The sequence below is a fragment of the Podarcis gaigeae genome (genome assembly GCF_964106915.1).
Source record: "Podarcis gaigeae genome assembly, chromosome: 14".
In the NCBI taxonomy this organism is placed as follows: domain Eukaryota; kingdom Metazoa; phylum Chordata; class Lepidosauria; order Squamata; family Lacertidae; genus Podarcis; species Podarcis gaigeae.
This window is the reverse complement of record NC_139690.1, coordinates 51,969,939-51,990,768: the sequence shown is the minus strand read 5'-3', so window position 1 is coordinate 51,990,768 and position 20,830 is coordinate 51,969,939. Positions and strand designations below refer to the sequence as shown.

The following is a 20,830-nucleotide window of genomic DNA, read 5'->3' as shown; positions in this document are numbered from 1 at the left end:
AGAGGGGAAGGTTTTGTGGTACCTTTGGGCTGTCTCCGCCAGATGCATCCGCCTGCTGCTCAGATGTTGCCTTGGCCGCATATTCCGCCACCAGCTGCAGGTCCGAGGTAATATTCTGTGCGAAGCGATATCCTGAGGAGCCAGCGCCGCGTGGACTGGCCGGGCACGAGTTGGGAACACTGTGGAGAAGAAGCAATAATAGTAATAATTTATTATTGGCAAAATTGACAATGAAACGAAGAGGAAGAGATGATAAGGAATTTAAGGAAGACTGGAAGGACTTTACTGCATATATACAGAAGCAATGTACACAGGTTAACACATCAGCGTTCCAAAACCAAGGCACACTTTCCCATAGAAAGTAATGCAAAGCGGATTAATCCATTCCAGACTTTTTAAAAAACAACCCCTAAAACAGCAATTGAACATGAATTTTACTATCTAACGAGACCACTGATCCATAAAATGAAAGCAATAAACCATGTACTGCAGTCACACAATCAATCAATCAGTAGCTGAACTAGGTTCCACACAGTCACAAAAAACAGAAGAGCTGCAAAAACAAAAACACAAAATAAATAGCAAAAACAGACAGACCCCAGTGTAACACTCAAAATGGAAGTGTGGCATTCAAACCGGAGTATGTTCGGCTTCTGAAAAAAAGTTTGCAGACCAGAACACTTCTGGGTTTGCAGTGTTTGGGTTCCAAATTGTTTGAGTACCAAGGAACTAAGGCACTTCAGGTTACAGATGCTTCAGGTTACAGACTCCGCTAGCCCAGAAATAGTACCTCGGGTTCAGAACTTTGTTTCAAGATGAGAACAAAAATCGTGTGGCGGCAGTGGGAGGCCCCATTAGCTAAAGTGGTACCTCAGGTTAAGAACAGTTTCAGGTTAAGAACAGACTTCTGGAACGAATTAAGTTCTTAACCTGAGGTACCACTGTACTGTGATTTTTTCAATTTGTATATTGCCCTTCATCTGTATATCGCAGAATAAAAATACAAGATTAAAAAAAAAACAAAATATGTAATAAAAACAAGAACAGAAAAACACCCGCCAAACCAATGAACTCTCCCTCCCCCATTTAAAAAGGGGTAAAAGATGTCAATTGGTCAAAGGCCCACCCAGGGATAGCATTGCACAAACAGGGAGCCACTGCAGAAAAGGGCCCTGTTCTCGTGCTGCCATCCTTGGGACTTTTAAGCATTTAGGTCCCAAGTAGTTTACGGCTTTATAAACCATCACAGAAATGGAACAGTGATGTATCCCATGGCTAATCCCTGCAATTTCTCCAGAAAAGCTCAGGAACAGCATCCATTGACACCCCCTCCACCACAATCTTATTCTCAAGAGAACCCCACCAGGTACGCTGGCTGGGCAAGTAACTGAGCCGAGATCACCTAGGAAATCTTCGAAACCGGGTCCCACTGCTCACAGACCAATGTTAAAATCAACAGACAAGGAGGCTGGATTTCCCAACCGGCTAAATAATGCAGAACCACCCTCAAAATGTATCTGGGCAGCCCATGTCCCTCTCAGTGCTTCTCCTGGGAATCCCAGCTCTGCCTCCCGACTGCAGAAATTAATATATATGAAAAGTGACGGAAATGAACGAAGCCACCGCTTGTTCAATATTCATCATTTCTCCAGTCCGTATCTTCAGAGTTTTCTCGGGGGCTTTCAAGAAATGTTTTAATACCTTGCTGCCCTCAAATACTGGAAAAGTAATTACCGCGGGGGTCTGCCAATTACTGCTTGCCTTTTATCCTATTCACGAGGACGACATACAAATCTTGTGCCCTGAAGACTCCCGCTCCACCCTGACCTGCTTTCAATGTGGCCCTCTGAGCTGGACCACCCAGTCCTGGAACGAAGAAATCCTAAAAGTGACCAGGTGAAGATTCAGCGACACGGAGGAAAACCTTGGAAACCCAGACCTCGAGTCTGCCATAATATTCCGTGTTTTTCTACACAGATCACAGCAGATACATATATGCCTGTAGAGGTGCAATCTCTCCAGCATTCAGGCGAGGTTCCTGGGTGTATCAGTGCCAGCTTCCATGGCATTAGGTACCACCTACTGGTAAGAATAGGGATGCAGGTGGCGCTGTGGGTTAAACCACTGAGCATAGGACTTGCCGATTAGAAGGTCGGCGGTTCGAATCCCCGCGATGGGGTGAGCTCCCGTTGCTCGGTCCCTGCTCCTGCCAACCTAGCAGTTCAAAAGCACGGCAAAGTGCAAGTAGATAAATAGGTACCACTCCAGCGGGAAGGTAAACGGCGTTTCCGTGCGCTGCTCTGGTTCGCCAGAAGCGGTTTAGTCATGCTGGCTGCATGACCCAGAAGCTGTACGCCGGCTCCCTCCGCCAATAAAGCGAGCTGAGCACCGCAACCCCAGAGTCGGCCACGACTGGACCCAATGGTCAGGGGTCCCTTTACCTTACAGGTAAGAATCAAGGTGAGTCCCCTTCTTTGGGCTGAGATGGATTCGAAGGGAGGCTTAGACTCCACAGTTAATCCACTGGGCAGGGTTTATTTCATATCCCACGTCGTGGCCCCACTGGCCTTTGATTGCGGTAAGGGGGTCTTGTAGGGTCTTGGGAGTAGCATTGTGTATATTGTGGATCAGTCCAGGGCTTTATTAAGAGAATGGGGTACACTTACAGCAAACCAGCCTGCCAGGTCTCTGAGTGTTGATAGATGGACGCTGCAGCAAGGAGATGGTTTGTCCAAACCCAAGGGAACGTTGATATATTCCTTATGACAGAAAGCAGCATATATCACTTTGGCCGGGTCTTCACAGGACATCTGACCAGTAGGGCTGGGCGATATATCCATATATCATCCCAAACCAGTTTGAAGCCCATATCGTGATTATCGGTTTCATGGTTTTTGACCTGGTGATATACTGCGAATCAGGGCTGGGCAATATATTGTCAAAAACTGGTTTCAAGTGCATATCATGATATGGCTTCATAATTTTGGATGTGTGTGTGCCACACAAAATGTCTATGTGGGAAAAGCCAGTCAAGGCCCCTATTAAGCTCCATGATATACATTGTGATATATCACGAAGTTGAATAACAGCTCCATCCTTATTTCAGACAACGTGACATATCAGTAGGTCACGATGTTTAGCTGGCGATAAGCCATGAAGCTGAAAAACCAGATTATCTACTGACCAGATGAGGGAGCAGGTGGCAAATACCCAAACTCCCCTTTCTGGGCTCAGAGCCCAGAGCCCAGAGCACCAAACCCCACAGAGATAAGGACAGCATCAAAGCTAGCCAATTAGCTTATATCAAAACGAGTGACTATAAGCCTATATATATATACCTATTAATTGTGGAGTTACCTTGACTACCAAGAGGGCGTTTTGCAGAGCTTCTGGAACGGTTCACCTGTGGTTACAACACAAGCAGGGTAAGGTAAAGGTAAAGAACCCCTGGATGGTTAAGCCCAGTCAAAGGTGACTATGGGGTTGTGGCACTCATCTCGCTTTCAGGCCAAGGGAGCCAGCATTTGTCCACAGACAGCTTTCCGGGTCGTGTGGCCAGCAGGAATAAACTGCTTCTGGCGCAATGGGACACCATGACAGAAACCAGAATGCATGGAAACACCGTTTACCTTCCTGCCAGAGCGGGACCTATTTATCTACTTGCCCTGGCATGCTTTCAGACTGCTAGGTTGGCAGGAGCAGGGACCGAGCAACGGGAGCTCACCCTGTCACGGGGATTCGAACCGCTGACCTTCCGATGGGCAAGCCCAAGAGGCGCCGGGGTTTAGACCACAGCGCCACCCGCGTCCCTGTATTCCAACACAAGCACCTGCACAGGGGACAGGTAGAAAGAATCTGGAAGCTGCTGGCCTTGATACCAGACTCCTTAATCCACATCAGCAGCTACTCCCTTTCACTGCAAGAGATTTCGGCAGCGACATGCAAGGAAAGCGGCGGAGAATCACACTGAGGAGAAGTTCCACAAGATGGCACTCGTGGCACGAGCTATAAATCTGGAGGAGGGAGCTGGGGGGGGGGGCAGAGAGAGAGAACGAGTGCCAAGCAACAAAGCAGAAAAATAATGACTGCTTGCTGAAACCGCTGCCTCTCCCAGACAAAACAGGAGCAACTGGAAGGATTCATAAGCAGTTCAAGAGAGATGATCAAACAGATTGGACTGGGTGCGGGAAGGGGAGAGAAGGAATGTTTTTAGGGGGGTGAATTGCAATGGGGCAATTCAGCACCGGGGCGGAGGGTGGGGTTTCAGCTAGCCAGTCACCCGCAAGGAGCAAGCCCTCAGCACCCACAGCTGAAGGCGGCAGGCTATGAAAATAATAATAATAATAATAATAATAATAATAATAATAATAATAATGTTATTTATATCCCGCCCTCCCCAGCTGAAGCTGGGCTCAGAGCACCCTTGACAGTCGTGCACGGCACACGTTCCCTCCATGCCCTCGGCAAAGGATCAGGAAAATCTACAACAGGCAGTATGGTGCAGTGGTTAGAGTGTGGGGCTAGGATCTGGGAGACAAGGGTTCGAATTGCCACTCAGCCATGAAGCTCACTGGGTGGCCTGGAGCCAGTCCCTGCCTCTCGGCCTGGTCTACCTCGCAGGGTTGTTGTGTGTGGGGAGGGGTTTAAAAAAGTAGGACCATGTGAAGCACCTTGAGCTCCTTGCAGGGAAAAAGTGGGGTAGAAATGTAATAGGGAAGTAAATAATACAATCGATGGGCATGGTTTAGCTGGCACCACCAATGTATATTCTGTGAGATATTTATGCCTGTCTGTCTGTCTTCTCTTCTTTCTCCTCCACAAAGCTCAGCTTTTCAACACAGGCACCAAAAAGCTAAGCAAAATGCAAGTTCAGAGTAGAGGCAATTGCTGTCGCAGCTCCTAATTCTACCTAAACAAGGCCTGCTAAGACACAGTGCGGAGAGGAAGGGAGGTTGCAAGACCAAGCCTTCTGCATCCGAGTCTGTGTGCCCACGTCTGAGTTTGCAGTGCAGCCTGGGCGCTCTTGAAAGACAGCCCTGCAGCCCAGAAATGGAAGCAAGAAGAAATTCTGACGAAAGAAGCATGGCAGACAAAATTAATGGACTACGCAGGATTGGACAAAATGACAGGAAGGATTTGAAACCTGCAGGACCAGAGATTTACAGAAGATTGGAAGAAATAAAGAGCTATTTGAAGAGCACTTTCTTTGGAAGCCAAACGTGCTCCGTTTTGAGTGTGATGCTTCCATTTTGAGTGTTACGCTGAGGTCTGTCTGTTTTTGCGGCTCTTTTGTTTTGTTTTTCGTGATAGTGTGGAACCCAGTTCAGCGACTGACTGATTGATTGATTGTGTGACTGCAGTACATTGCTTATTGCTTTCATTTTATGGATCAATGGTCTCGTTAGAGAGCAAAATTCGTGTTAAATTGCTGCTTTAGGGGTTGCTTTTAAAAGTTTGGAATGGATTAATCCATTTTGCATTACTTTCTATGGGAAAACGCACCTTGGTTTTGGAACGTTTTGGTTTTGGAACGGACTTCCGGAATGGATTAAGTTTGAGAATCAAGGGACCACTGTACAGTATTAAAATCACTTAAAACAAATTAAGAGTCAGGATGGGTGGGGTATAAATGAACGAACGAAGGGTAGGTCATATGTTGTGTGCATGTCTATCTACCATTATTTATTATCTAGCATCAATCTATCAAGCTATCAACTGTCTGTCTGTCAGCTGTCAAAGGCTAGGATAAAGTTATGCATCTTCAGCACATGACTGAAACTCCACAATGTCGGTGCCAGATGCATCTCTGTGGGGAGGAAGGTTGCAAGACATTGCGGGGGGGGGGGCCTGCTGGTCCGACTGCCCAGTCTGAGTGGAAGGCTACTCGGGGCAAGCTCTATTGCTCACAGTCAAGACTTGTGATTTCTTGGAATCTGTACTGGCAGGAAAAATTATTCCACTCGGAGATGTTGATCACACACTCAGCCAGCTGTGATTCGCTTCTCTCTGTGTGTCAATTTGTCCTACAGGCCGAGAATTATTCATGTACATCCGCAATCCTTGGTCTACGAGACACAGACACATGTGCCTCTGCATCTGCTTCGCGGAACAAAAAATGGAACTGCATCCCAAGCCAGCGAAATCAGAGCCTTGTGGTTTAGGATAACGTGGAAATAGGAGCAGATCGTCTTAGAAACTTTCCATTATGCACTGAATACAGTCTACAGGTTAACAAGCTTGCCGTGCCAATTAAAAAGACATCAGAGAAAACTGCCAGTGGGGGAGAGAGACAGAGAGAGAGAGGTAGCAAGGTACATCTCTAATAGTAAAATAAGGCTATATAATAATAAAACCAAACTAGCACCCAAGCACTTATTCTTAAGAAATGGAGGCAGTGAGAGGTTTTACTTTCTTGGGCTCCATGATCACTGCAGATGGTGACTGCAGTCACGAAATTAAAAGACGCCTGCTTCTTGGGAGAAAAGCAATGACAAACATAGAGAGCATCTTAAAAAGCAGAGACATCACCTTGCCGACAAAGCTCCCTATAGTTAAAGCCATGGTTTTCCCAGTAGTGATGTATGGAAGTGAGAGCTGGACCATAAAGAAGGCCGGAGAATTGATGCTTTTGAATTATGGTGCTGGAGGAGACTCGTGAGAGTCCCGTGGACTGCAAGAAGATCCAACCTCTCCATTCTGAAGGAAATCAGCCCTGAGTGCTCACTGGAAGGACAGATTGTGAAGCTGAGGCTCCAATATTTTGGCCACCTCATGAGAAGAGAAGATTCCCTGGAAAAGACCCTGATGGTGGGAAAGATGGAGGGCGCAAGGAGAAGGGGATGACAGGGGACGAGATGGTTGGACAGTGTTCTCGAAGATACCAGCATGAGTTTGACCAAACTGCAGGAGGCAGTGGAAGACAGGAGGGCCTGGCGTGTTCTGGTCCATGGGGTCACAAAGAGCCGGACATGACTAAACAACAACAGCAACTTATTCTTATGCAGCAAAAAGGGGGGTACCACACACAAACAAGATGAGGGAGATATTGTGGATCTGGAACAGGCTCAGAAAAAGGAAACCCAAATGATGGGAGGGGATACAGTGACTCCCCAGTGAGGAAAGGTGGCAGCGTTGGGGACATTTTGGCTTAGAGAAAAGGAAAGTAAGAGGCACCACGATAGGAGTTTGTGAACATATGTGTGGCACCGAGAAAGTGGAGAGAGGAAAGCGTTCCTCCCTCTCTCATAATACCAGAACCTGTGGCCGTCCGATGGAGCCGAATGTTGGAAGATTCAGGACAGATAAAAAGGATGGAGTTCTTTACGCAGAGCGCATAGTTAAACTATGGAACTCCCTTCCACCGGAAACAGCGATGGCCACTTTAAAAGCAGAGTGGACAAATTTATGGAGGAAAGCACAATAGACGACTACTCTCCGCAGTGGCTGTGCACAGATGGAGATGTTTCTGAATATCAGCGGCTGGAAACCACAGAACGGGAGAGGGTACTGGGTTCGAATCCTGCTTGTGGGTTTCCCACAAGTGAGAACAGGATGCTGGGCCTGACCACAGAATCATCACAGAATTGCAGAGCTGGAAGGGATCACAATGGTCCTTAGTCCAACCCCCTGAAATGGGGTAAACCTTTCTCTAAACATGGGGCTCCAACTCACAGCCCTGAGATTAAGAGTCTCGATTCTCACTATATATCTATAGCTATCTCTCTGTCTATTTTGGACTTCCATCCTCCCCTTTGTGGGTCCTATTATTTCCTCCCACATCTTTTATGATAGTCCAAATCCTTTGCATCTCCACTGTGTCCAGAATTCAACCCTAAACTACAAGTGATATTCTAATCCTAATACAGTGGAACCTCTACTTACGGACGTATCAGTTCCGGAGGTCCGTCCGTAAGTCGATCTGGGTCTCTGATAGAAGCATCATTGTGCACAGGTGCATTTGGCCGCTGTGCGCTTCTGTGCATGCGCGGCAAACCTGGTATTTACTTCCGGGTTTGCCGCAGTCGCAACTTGGATCGGGCCCAAGTAGAGGCGGTCGTAAGAAGAGGTTCTACTGTAATGATTTTAACTGCTTGCAATGGTCTTTAAGGTAAGTTATAAATTTCCCCCATTCCTTATTAAAATGTTGGTCTTCCTGATTTCTGACCCTTCCGGTCATTTTAGCCATTTCAGTATAGTCCATCAACTTTATCTGCCATTCTTCTCTTATGTTTTCTACTGACAAGCTACAACCCTCCTCCAAAAGCTCACTAAACTCCTTGCATGTTAGGATGGGATGCAAATGTAGTGAATGGCTAAATAGAGTGAATTTAAGGAGCCATTCTTTGAGCCTAGTTCTTCTCTGTGTTCTGAACAGATCCCGGGCGTCTCTCAAGCAGAGGGCTATTCTAGCCTGGCTGCTTGGGATTCGGTGAAACGACAACCAGAAGCCTTTGCTATGAAAAGGATGCGCTGTGTGCCCCTGAGCTATCCCGGGGTCCTCAACTGCTCTGATCCGTATGCGATGCCCAGCCAAACTATTGCTTGGACAAAGCCAGCTAGAAGGAAAATACAGCCTGCTTCCTTCAGCCCTTCTGCTGTCATGGCTCCCCAAAAACTAAGCTGTGGTTTTGCTCAGTGCAAAGCTTTGTAGCTGACTTGCTCCCAACAAACCATGAGCTGTAACCAAGGTTTGTTCTTGGTTTAGTGCTTGCGGTTGCGCCAGAAGGGGCTGGTGGGATTTGTAGTCTTACAACCTCTGGAGAGCCACAGATCTCAACTCAGATATATAAGCCAGGAGTCAAATAGCTCCTGAAACCAAGATTGCTGTTGTCAAAAATGGAATGTCTAGCTGCCATTTTGGGACAAGACGGCTTAAAAGTCTTATTTCTCAACTGATGGACTGATCGTGATTGATTCTCGGTTGAATATCTGGCTAGTTCAGATGACAACTTTCAGCTAGGTTAAGAGCTTTGAGTACTTAAAAGAAGAAAAGTCGCTTGATCCAGCGACAGTCCACATATATCCACATATATATTGGCCTATTCCGACCTCTTTTTCTTTATGCTGACGGCTGCTGCTCAGGCTGCATCGAAAAAGCAATTTGGTACCAGAAATTCGTTCCGATTGTGCAGATAAAACATAACTGATAGAATTTTACAGGGTGGGGTATTAGCGTGTGCCTGGCTAATTTCGAACACAGATCCCAACCCGTCCCAGATTTAGATGACATCTTCTATTTGCACGGCACACACTTGAGATACACGTTAGAGGACCCTTGTATTCTATCAAGCGCCTTATTCATTCTCACAACGAACTCTGGGGAGGCTACCTTTGCTCCCATTTTAGAGGTGCAAAACTAAGGCAGAAAGAAAACACCCACAACCTAGGACAGACTTAAAGGGTGCCTAAGGCGACAGAAACTGGCACATGGCTCTTCATCGCATTGTGGCCACTGGCTAGCCCGAGACAGCTGGCGATCCTGACGAGCATTTTGATACGCAAGATCGAAATCTGACATGCCAGCCACAGAGTCTCCCGGGAGGCATTGCCAACACGACCCAAACGAGAAAGAAAGAGCGAGCAAGCAATGAAGATAATCGGAGCAATTCCAGCCTCATGCTTTCCCCATAAAACCCTGCTGTTTCCAATTAGGGCACAATTCAATTTAGACATGCGTTACGAGAAACAGAATGCACACATCTGAAGACCATGGACATTTGCAAAGGACGCGCATCTCCGGGGAGAAAGCAAGGCAATTATATTGAAAGCATATTTTTTTTGGAATGTAAGCTATCTCGAGAATCAAATCTGCACTGATCTGAGACTCGAAGATGAACACAAATCTAAGCCGGCCTCCCCCTTTCACGCTCTGTGGCTCCGCGTCACTCATTTCCCTTGACAGCGAGCTCCTGCAGAGTTTCGTTTCCCCTCTTTCTCGTGGGCCACCAACGCAGCCTTCCTCTGTGGTCCACGCAGGGAACACCAATATGTTCAGGGCAGCTGCTGTTGCAATACTGGCAAAGCGACCTTTGTGGCTTCCGGCCCACGATCGTCGCAGTTACCTGCATTTCAGAGAGTTTGCAGGAGAAGCGTTCGAGTTGGCACACAGGTCGCAGGTCCCCATGTGGGGAAAAACAAAACAAAAACACATAGATTCCTTGAATGTAAAACTTAGGTTTAGAGGTTCTAGGCTCAATCTGGTTTGATGATATACATTTAAAAACGTATTCATCTTTTTTATGGGGAAAAGCAGCTTGCAACATTAAGAAACACTATGAAACAGCCTAAACCTAAAGCAACAAAACCATGGACCAGAAACAATTGAGAACATCTAGCTAAAAGTTGAGCGCTGAAAACGAGCCAAAAATCAAACTGCAAATCAAGTTAAAAACACCTGGGAAGACAGGAATGTCTTTGCCTCATGCCTAAGAAGCCGGCAAAGCAAATCTGCTAGCCAAGGGGCCACCACTGAAAAGGCCTTTTCTCACAGCGGCAAGGGTATTATTAGCCCAGGTTTGGAAACAACAGCAATTGCCAACAGTAGAAGAATGGCGGCAGAAGGTAATGGAATACACTAAAATAGCTAAATTAACGGGGGAAATTCGAGAACAGGGTGATGAAACATTTCAAAAAGAATGGGAAAAATTTATGGCGTACATAGGAAAGATAAGGTGAAATAGTGAAACCAGTAGAACTGAAACAAACCTCATAATTTGAAATACAAATAAATTTACTGGATAATAAAAACAGTAAGTAGTAAAATGTACAATGTGACGAATGTAATTGACAGTAGCTGTAAATGAATATAGACAGACAACAAGAATTGTATATATAGAAGGATTTGTTTGTTTAGAGATATTCTATGGGCAAATATGGAAGAAGAACAACAATATACAAAATGGATGAAGACAATGCGAAAAATTTAGATGTGATATAAAAAAGCCAGAAGAAGGAAGGAGGGAAGCCAGCTTTTAGGAGCAAGTATAAATGTAAAATGTAATACAATATGTGTATGTGGAGTATGTAACTGAAAAACCAATAAAGGTTATCCTAGAAAAAGGAAAAGAAAAGGCCTTTTCTCCCCTTTCTGCTCCCTTGGAGGAAGCACACAGAGATAGGGCCCTCCTGAGTTGACTTTTTTTCTTGCAGGAAAATGAGAAAAAAGAGAAAATGAGACCTGCCCCCCCCCCCCACCAGCAGCCTGAAGTGAGGCAGCCTGTGCTATTACCTTCATCCCAGTTCTGCCTGCTGCATGTTAAGGCCAGTCCAAAGAGGAAACAAGAGAGGAAGGAGAATCCTAGAATTGCAGAATTGGGAGGGACCACGAGGGTCATCTAGTCCAGCCCCCTGCAAGGCAGGAATCTTTTGCCCAAGGTGGGGAATCAAACCCATGACTCTGAGGTTAAGAGTCTCACACTCTACCAGCTGAGCTGATTCTTGTTTGATATTTGCATTCTGCTTTTCCAGCAACAAATGCTAACGTCAGCGGTCCGACAAAAGAGGAATGGCAGACAAAATTAATGGACTATGCAGAATTAGATAAAATGACAGGAAGGATTCGAAACCTGCGGGACTGGAGATTCACAGAAGATTGGAAGAAATATATGAATTATCTGAAGAGCAACTGTAAACAACAAATTATGCTAGTAGGACTACAAGAAGTTTTGTAAGGAGGAATATATGAAACATTGCAAAGTAGAGAAAGAAGAGAGATATTAGTTATGAGATCTAAATGTAATAGTGAAAGTAAGAAATGTAAATTAAGGGAATAGATTGGAAAATTTTCAGGTGTGATTGATGGAAGTCAAAAAAAACTGTGTAAGATATAAAAGTATGTTTAATTATTGTTGAAAATGATATGTTAAAAAATGAATAAAAATTATTTTTTTTAAAAAATGCTAACATTAGCAGGGACCCACACGCAAGCTACAAGGGATGCGGGTGGTGCTGTGGGTTAAACCACAGAGCCTAGGGCTTGCCGATCAGAAGGTCGGCGGTTCGAATCCCCGTGACGGGGTGAGCTCCCGTTGCTCGGTCCCTGCTCCTGCCAACCTAGCAGTTCAAAAGCACGTCAAAGTGCAAGTAGATAAATAGGTACCACTCTGGCGGGAAGGTAAACGGAGATTCCGTGCGCTGCTCTGGTTCACCAGAAGCCGCTTAGTCCTGCTGGCCACATGACCCGGAAGCTGTACGCCGGCTCCCTCGGCCAAGAAAGCGAGATGAGCGCCGCAACCCCAGAGTCGGTCGCGACTGGACCTAAAGGTCAGGGGTCCCTTTACCTTTACCTTACACGCAAACTACAGCGTCAAACACGGTAACCCATAAACTGAGCAAGCGTCAACAACAAATTTGTCAGAACAATCAATACAATTCAGTGAAGTGCTAATACTTCAAAATATTGCACTGAATTTGCTGAGTACCAGCCCTGTTTCGGATGACACCCTCTCTCTGCAAAGGGGCTTCTTCCTTTCTCCCAGGCAGTAAGAACTTCAACGGGGTTTTTTTAAACCGGCTGGCTCAAAAGCTTTGCGTTTGGCAGCCATTGCAGAGTTTTAGCTTGTTTTGACTATCGAGTCCCGAAGCTGATTTGGTTCTGGAACGAGGCAGAATTGTGGAGAGGCCACACCAGAGCCCCTGAAAGGGCTTGATTTACACTATCTCTCTCCCCGTGCCCCCCCAAAGCAACCTAAAAAAGCCAAAAGTGCCTCCTAATGTCTGCAAAATCTTTGCTTGAAACCGGCTGCTGTTTTGGCCGTCCTCAGCGAGCATGATCTCACAGACAGGATGTTTCTATTGGCTTTCTCTTGCAAGGCCGAATTCCACATTTCTCTCAGTTGTGCAACATGGCAATACAAGCTCCCCATCCCCTCTTTTTAATGCTTTATTTTTTACCACAAAAATGCACGCCCCGTATCTGAAACAAAACACAAAGCAAGCGAGGCTCAGTCCAGCAGGCACGGGTCATTTCCTCCCTCACTGAAACCCTGAAAAAAGCAGTAAGTTATTTTTTGGGTGGAGGGTTCTCGATGACTGTCAGAGGCAAATATTTCAGCTGCTGGAGACCCCGGGGGGAGCATGGGTTTTCCCACAGGGGCATCTGCCACGAGGGCCACAGACTTCCTATGTTCTCGAACTCTGATCTCCCAGGTCCTGGGAGGATGTCCCTTAGAGAAGAACCTGAACTATTTCCCTTGAAGCCTGCAGTTTCACAGAATCAAAGCGAGTTGGAAAAGACTCTCAGCATCACTTAGTCCAGGGGTAGGCAACCTAAGGCCCGGGGGCCAGATGCAGCCCATTCGCCTTCTCAATCTGGCCCGCGGACCAGATAAGGTTCCTGTATACTCATATGCTTTTCATACCGGCAGACAACTGCATTGGGTCATCTAGTCCAGCGGTTCTCAACCTGTGGGTCACCAGATGTTGTTGTACTACAACTCCCATCATCCCTAGCTAGCAAGGCCAGAGCTCAGGGATGATGGGAGTTGTAGTTCAACAACATCTGGGGACCCACAGGTTGAGAACCACTGATTCTAGTCCAAGGGTAGGCAAACAAAGGCCCGGGGGCCGGATCCGGCCCAATCGCCTTCTAAATCCGGCCCACAGACGGTCCGGGAATCAGCGTGTTTTTACATGAGTAGAATGTGTCCTTTTATTTAAAATGCATCTCTGGGTTCTTTTTGGGCCCTGCCTGGTTTTTTTACATGTGTAGAATGTGTGCTTTTCGAATTCTTTCTTAAGAATGACCAGAAACTGTTTTTATATGCAACATCAGCGGCAAGCGGCATTGTTGGCCCAGGTTTGGAAACAGCAACAAATGTCAACATTAAAAGAGTGGCAATACAAGGTTAGAAGAATGGCGATAGAAGGTAATGGAATACGATGAAATAGCTAAATTAACGGGGAAAATAATAACAATAAGAAGTAAAAATGTATAAAGTGACCAATGTAACTAACAGTATTTATAATGAATACAGACCGACAGCAAGAATTGTATATATAGAAAGATTTATTTGTCTACAGACATTTTATGGAAGATTATATACAAATTGGATAAAGACAATGCGAAAAACCAAGAGATGACACAAAAAAGCCAGAAGAAGAAAGTCAGCTCTTAGGAGCAAGTATAAATGTAAAAAGTAATGTAATATGTGTATGTATAGTATGTAACTAAAAAACTAATAAAGATTATCTTGCAAAAAGAAAAAAAAAGAACGTGTCCTTTTATTTAAAATGCATCTCTGGGTTATTTGTGGGGCACAGGAATTCGTTCATTATTTTTTCAAAATATAGTCCGGCCCCCCACAAGATCTGAGGGACGGTGGACCGGCCCACAGCTGGAAAAGGTTGCTGACCCGTGATCTAGTCCAAACTCCCTGCAATGCAGGAATATTCAGCTGCTGCTCGGGACGGGGCTCGAACCTGCAACCTTGGCGTTCTCAGAGCCACGCTCTAACCAACCCAGCTGTCGTTTTCCTCTGGGTTTGTTTCATTTGACGTTTTAAAGCGCCGCAAACCGCTTCGAGTTATTTTCCTTTAAGGTACAAAGCGGTACAGGAATGAAACGTGGAATAAAAGCAACTGCGTCTGCTAGAGGCAAAGCAATTAATTGCTTAATCGAAAAAAGGAAATTCAGAAGAAGGGGGAAAGGAGGGGAAGCGGAGGAGGAGGAGTCTAATAATAATTCCTGAAAGCAGCAGCAGTTTCCAAAGTGGAAGGGCTGAAGTGAGCACGCTGGGCTGGGTTTAGTTGACTCAACTTTCCTCCAAGTGCTGGGGGAAAAAGAAATGCAAACTTTCAAGAAGGGGGAGAGAAAAAAGAAACGGAAGAGGTTCTTTTTGCAAAGAGGAGGGGAGATTTCTGGGAAGTAAACAGAGAGGCGGGCAAGAGGCAGAAGGGGTCAAGGGATCGTTTGCTGGGCGCTGCCAGGCTGCCTCTGGTTTCTGTTCCCTTGCAGTTAGAAAGCCCTGCCCCTTAAGTGTGGGGAGGAATAGGAAGGGGAGAGGCCAGCCGAGGCTCCGGTTTCCAGAAGGGAAAGTAAACTTAGGATCTGCAAAAAGTGCCCCCCCTTCCCTTCCCTTCCCCGGATGGCCAATCAGGGCACGGCAAGGCAAAGGCACACCAAATTAGGCAAGTGAAACAGCTACCAAAGCAAGAAGGGGGGGGGGGCGGGGGGAGAAAGCTGAGCTGATGAGATCAGACTCCCAAGGGAGGGGTGGGGAGGAAGGGCTGGGAGTCCCCACCCACCTCGCTTTCACAGAAGGATTGCTGACATTCCTAGAAGACAAGGAGGAGAAGTTGCTCCCACAAAAGCAGCCAACCCCAAAGAACCACATTTCAAAAAAGGCCAATTTTCTTGCAGAGGGTCAATGGGCGGGGGGGGGGGGAGTGTTGCCACTGGACAGGGGCTGCGATTCCGACAGCCGGCCAGCTGGAAGCAACCTGGAAAACTGCTAAGCGGGCACTGTTCCTGTTTTTGTTTTTTTAGCTCCAGGTTCCTGCAACACGGGAGGTGCTGTGGGTTAAACCACAGAGCCTAGGACTTGCCCATCAGAAGGTCGGCGGTTCGAATCCCCGTGATGGAGTGAGCTCCCATTGTTCGGTCCCTGCTCCTGCCAACCTAGCAGTTCGAAAGCACATCAAAGTGCAAGTAGATAAATAGGTACCGCTCTGGCGGGAAGGTAAATTGTGTTTCCATGCGCTGCTCTGGTTTGCTAGACGTGGCTTAGTCATGCTGGCCACATGACCCAGAAAGCTGTCTGTGGACAAACACCAGCTCCCTCGGCCGAAAAGCGAGATGAGCGCTGCAACCCCATAGTCACCTTTGAGTGGACATAATCATCCAGGTGTCCTTTACACTTTTTACCTTCCTTGGAAGGAAGGTCAGTGGAGACTGTGGTGTCTTTAGGATATATGGTTTATTTACAGATAGATACAATCTGAGCCTAGAGACACGCGTGGTGCTGTGGGTTAAACCAATCAGAAGGTCGGTGGTTCGAATCTCTGTGACGGGGTGAGCTCCCGTTGCTCAGTCCCTGCTCCTGCCAACCTAGCAGTTCAAAAGCACGTCAAAGTGCAAGTAGATAAATAGGTACGGCTCCGGTGGGAAGGCAAACGGCGTTTCCGTGCGCTGCTCTGGTTCGCCAGAAGCGGCTTAGTCATGCTGGCCACATGACCCGGAAGCTGTACGCCAGCTCCCTCGGCCAATAAAGCGAGATGAGCGCAGCAAACCTTAGAGTCGGCCATGACTGGACCTAATGGTCCCTTTACCTTTACCTGCGACACAGGGGTAAGCTGCCTCTGGGCGTGGAGGCTCCACTGAGCTCATGGCAGCTGAATGGTTCTGCTATCGACCGCACGAATCTGCCTAACCCACAGCCGTCAATCACCGGAGCTCGCGGGAGCAGATCCTGCAAGTTAAAAAATGTGCTATGCGAAGAGACCTGTCACATAGAGGAGGGAGAAAGGTTGTTTTCTGCTGCTCCAGAGAAGCGGACACGGAGCAATGGATCCAAACTACAAGAAAGAAGATTCCACCTAAACATTAGGAAGAACTTCCTGACAGTAAGAGCTGTTCGACAGTGGAATTTGCTGCCAAGGAGTGTGGTGGAGTCTCCTTCTTTGGAGGTCTTTAAGCAGAGGCTTGACAACCATATGTCAGGAGTGCTCTGATGGGGTTTCCTGCTTTGGGCTCCCATAGGCATGGAACTTGTACTGTACTACTTCCAAAGAGCTTCTTCCCCCTTGTTTTGTCCTCTCAAAACAGCCCTGCAAGGTAGCTCAGGCTGACCGATGGTTGACTAGGAAGCTGCCTTCCACAGAGTCAAGGCGAGTGGCCCAGGCAGCTCAGTGCAGGGTGCACTGGCCGGCGTGGCTCTTGACCAGTTCCGAAGAGGAAGAATGTGTCTCAGCCTTGCAGCACCTGCAGGGCCAGAGCCTGGGGCGTTCTGCATGCAAGACAGCCGCCTGCTTGCCTTTAATGCACGAAAAGCACATTATTATTATTCAAATACAGTGGTACCTCGGGTTAAGTACTTAATGTGTTCCGGAGGTCTGTACTTATCCTGAAACTGTTCTTCACCTGAGGTACCACTTTAGCCAATGGGGCCTCCTGCTGCCGCTGGAGCACGATTTCTGTTCTCATCCTGAAGCAAAGTTCTTAACCTGAAGCACTATTTCTAGGTTAGCGGAGTCTGTAACCTGAAGCGTATGTAACCTGAGGCATATGTAACCTGAGGTACCACTGTATACTGAAGGCGGCCGATCTCGTTCATATCCGGAAGAAGAAAAGCAGTTTAGAGGAAACCTCGAAAGGTGTTAACAGAAATGGGATGTTTGTAAACAAGAACGAAAAGGTTGAGCAAAAGAAGGAAACCTCAAGAAAGGCTTCTGCGGGCTTTTCCCCCAAGAAGCTCAGATAGATTTGCTTTATGCTGAAGCCCCAGCAGATGTTAAAAGCACTGAGCATCTCACAGCCCTTTTCTTGCAGGGCTCAGTGGGAGAAGCCGGGCTATTGACTTCAAAGGGGGGCAGGGAAGAGGAGGAGATATTATGATCTCGGGGTCCCTTTCAATTCTATGAGTGGGGCAGCATTAAAAAATATGCAGGTTATGCGCTGGGTAGCTTTGCCCCCTCCCTCAAAGCGGCAACCTGGAAACCAATCCCCAAGGTGTGGTTCTTTGTCGGAGAGAGGGAGGGTGTCAGGTGACGAAACCGCAAAGGCTGTTTGTGAAAACAGAAGTTGCTGCCCAGCGTTTCTCCTGTTTTCACACATGCAAGCTTTGGAACGGAGTCCTTGTAGAGGACAAGGGTTAAGGGTAGCCAAATTCTGTGCGATTGCCATAAAACTTAGGGAACAAGCTGTGCTATCCTAACGATTAAGGCCTGCTTAAATGATAATTTTAGGTTATATGTTAGTGACTAAGTTTTAATTTACGGTATATATATATATATATATATATATATATATATATATATATATATTTAACTGTTGCTATATCTGTATTGTTCCTGTTATACCTAACTGCAAATTCAAATGTATCCCTATCGTGTTTTATGACTTCCTTGATATTGTATGTGGGCTGGAACTGGTCTGTGACCGAAATAAAAATAAAAAATTCACACATGCAAGCTTTGGAACGGAGTGACGGAGGGCACTTTGGGACTGCTTCTCTTCCAACCACCAAAGGAAGGGGCAGGAAAACGCAGGGAGATGTCTCCTGCCAGGGCAAGCAATGAGCCCACCACCACTGCCTCTCCCTCTTCCTCCTTGGAGGAAAAAGTGGGATATAAGGGTGAAAAATAAGCTATTCTGCTGACCTGCTTCAGAAAGCTGGAGGGGCCAGCCAGATGAAGATGTCAGGTGCCAACCTGGAGTCCAGAAATCTCCACGTGGTCGCAATTGGTCCCGCACCACTTGCAACACGCACCTGGCGCCAAGGGAGTTTCTAAGACTGCTCCCTGGCAGACTCAAGGGCCCCTGTGACTCCAACCGTTGCACAGGAGGGAGACAAAGGTGGGTGCCAAGTCTCGCTGCCCCCCTTTATCTCATTTGATGCATTTATATTCTCCCGTTTGGCCGAGGCGCTCAGGGCAGGTTACAACTCAAAATGCAATAAAACAAATAAATGGTTCAAAGTATTAAACGTCAAGACTCCTCTCAGGCTGACGGATGGTTCTCTTCATGGGAGCCCATGGCGAGAGCTCCCTGAACAGAGTCACATTAAACCGCTGATTAGAACAAACCACGGTTCAATGTGAACAAGCAAGTCGCCTTCTCGACTTTGCAACATCCCCCCCCCCCTTCAAGGCAGCCGGAGCAGAGAACAAGGAGTCGGTCCAGTTTAGCTTCGCAAGAATTCCGGCAGCAATTCAGCAAGAGTCATGGTTCTGTGAGGATTGGAACTCAGGTCCAACAGAATCACTGCGTTCTCACAGTACCGCAACACAAAACACAGTGGTACCTTGGTTTAAGAACAGCTTAGTTTACGAACAATTTGGATTAGGAATGCTGCAAACCCAGACGTAGGTGTTTTGGTTTGTGAACTTTGCCTTGGAAGCAGAACATGTTCTGCTTCCTGCTGAGTGTGTTTCATGTGCAAATTGAGTCCCCCGCTGCTATGGGAATGGTTTCAGAATGCTTTGGTTTAAGAACAGACTTCCGGAATGGATTAAGTTCGTAAACCAAGGTACCACTGTACTGCCCGGTCTGAAAATCACCACTGGGCATGGCTACTGGGTAGCAGAGGAGCCCCCGTTTCCTAGCAATCCTGGAAAACCCAGCCCCACACCAGGGCAAATGGCTAGAAAGCAAAGTTTGATAGAAAGCAGAATTTGATGTATAGCCGTCTTCATGGGCGGACTCAGAGCAAAAACACGCTCCTGTGCAAAGAAGGAGCGGTTTAGAAACAAAACATAAAAGTAATCCATTAACAACTTGGTTCCATCAAGATGCCAGCAAAGCAGACAGGGTAATGTTATGTATACTTTGCTTGCTGCTCAATTGGCACAGAGTTTCACAAAATATGCATCATAACAAATCACTTCTTCTGCCTCCACCAGGTGCCTTGGTTTCCACACAACCAGAGTCGTCGTGAAGAAAGTTGGTGTAAATTTTAATTTGTTTCGGTACTGTAACTTTTTGTACACTTTGATATTGTTGCCATTTTTTCTCCATTTCTCTTTTTGCAAACTGCTTTGAGGTTTTTTGTTAAAACAAACAAGCAGTGCACATGTTTTATGACACAAAGAAACAAACCTAACTTAACTCAGGCATCTTCTATACGAGAGCCAGTCTTGCAACGAATTTTACATAGCGGTTCTCAATTTTTTTTTTCTCTGAGCCGTACTTGCAGAACAAAAATTTGCTCGTGCCACACTCATTTTTTAATAGACATGAAATCACAAAAAGCAGCAGCTCCTAGCAGTGCTTGGTTTAGAACACGGAAGACTTTCTAATATGATCATGGGGAATCTAGTAAGTATGAAACAATGCAGCTACACAAGAAAATATAATACTGAATATTGTCCTCGAATATTCCTGCCACATTTCCCATCCTCTCCTGCCACACCAGGGTGGAGAAGCCCTGCTCTAGCACGAGCCGGGAGAAGCGTAACTTGGCCGTGTTTCGTGATAGAGCCCATTTAGTTTGGGGTGGCAAAACCTGCCCCCCCCCCATCGCTGGAGTTAGCAGGGGCAATTTTAGCCATCATTGCAATGGTATCCCCATTTGGGCGAAAGGGACAGGAGGCCCAGCGTGACGTCCTCTAAAAGGCGTGCCAAGGCAAATTTTACTTTTGTGTTGTATTCTGCGAACTGCCCCATGATCTTTTGACGAAGGGTGACATGTAGAATTAATAAATACTGAGGTACCCTGGTTCTCAAATGCCTTGGTTCTCAAACGCCGAAAACCTGGAAGTAAGTGATCTAGTTTTCAAATGTTTTTCGGAAGCTGAACGTCTGATGTGGCTGTCGGTTATTGTTTCCGGGGTGCTTGCACCAAACAGAAGCTGCACCTTGGTTTTCGAACATTTCGGTAGTCAAACGGACTTCTGGAACAGATTAAGTTTGGTGCTTCTGCTTTTTAATTTGCGTTTTTGTTTTCAAGGCTTTTTCGGTTCATTTGTTTTTGTGACTGTGTGGAAGCCAGTTCAGCTACTGATTGATTGATTGTGTGACTGCGGAAATGGATAAAAGCCCCCCATCCAAACAATGACTATCATCAGTACAGGTAAGAAAAAATAATAAATTTCATTTTTATCATCTGCAATACTGTCTTATTTATTTTGTAATACAGTACATTGAATATTGCTTTCATTTTATGGATCAGTGGTC

General features: G+C 46.5%; 1 protein-coding gene across 2 annotated transcripts in view; it reads right to left on the bottom strand.

The window, feature by feature from the left end:
- FOXK1 (forkhead box K1) overlaps positions 1–20,830 on the bottom strand; it is a 76,201-nt gene that overhangs the window by 13,310 nt on the left and 42,061 nt on the right. For both annotated transcript variants that reach the window (XM_083711466.1, XM_083711467.1), the window contains exon 3: positions 23–179. In XM_083711466.1, coding sequence (XP_083567592.1) covers positions 23–179 — 157 coding nt within the window. The remainder of the gene's footprint in view (positions 1–22; positions 180–20,830) is intronic.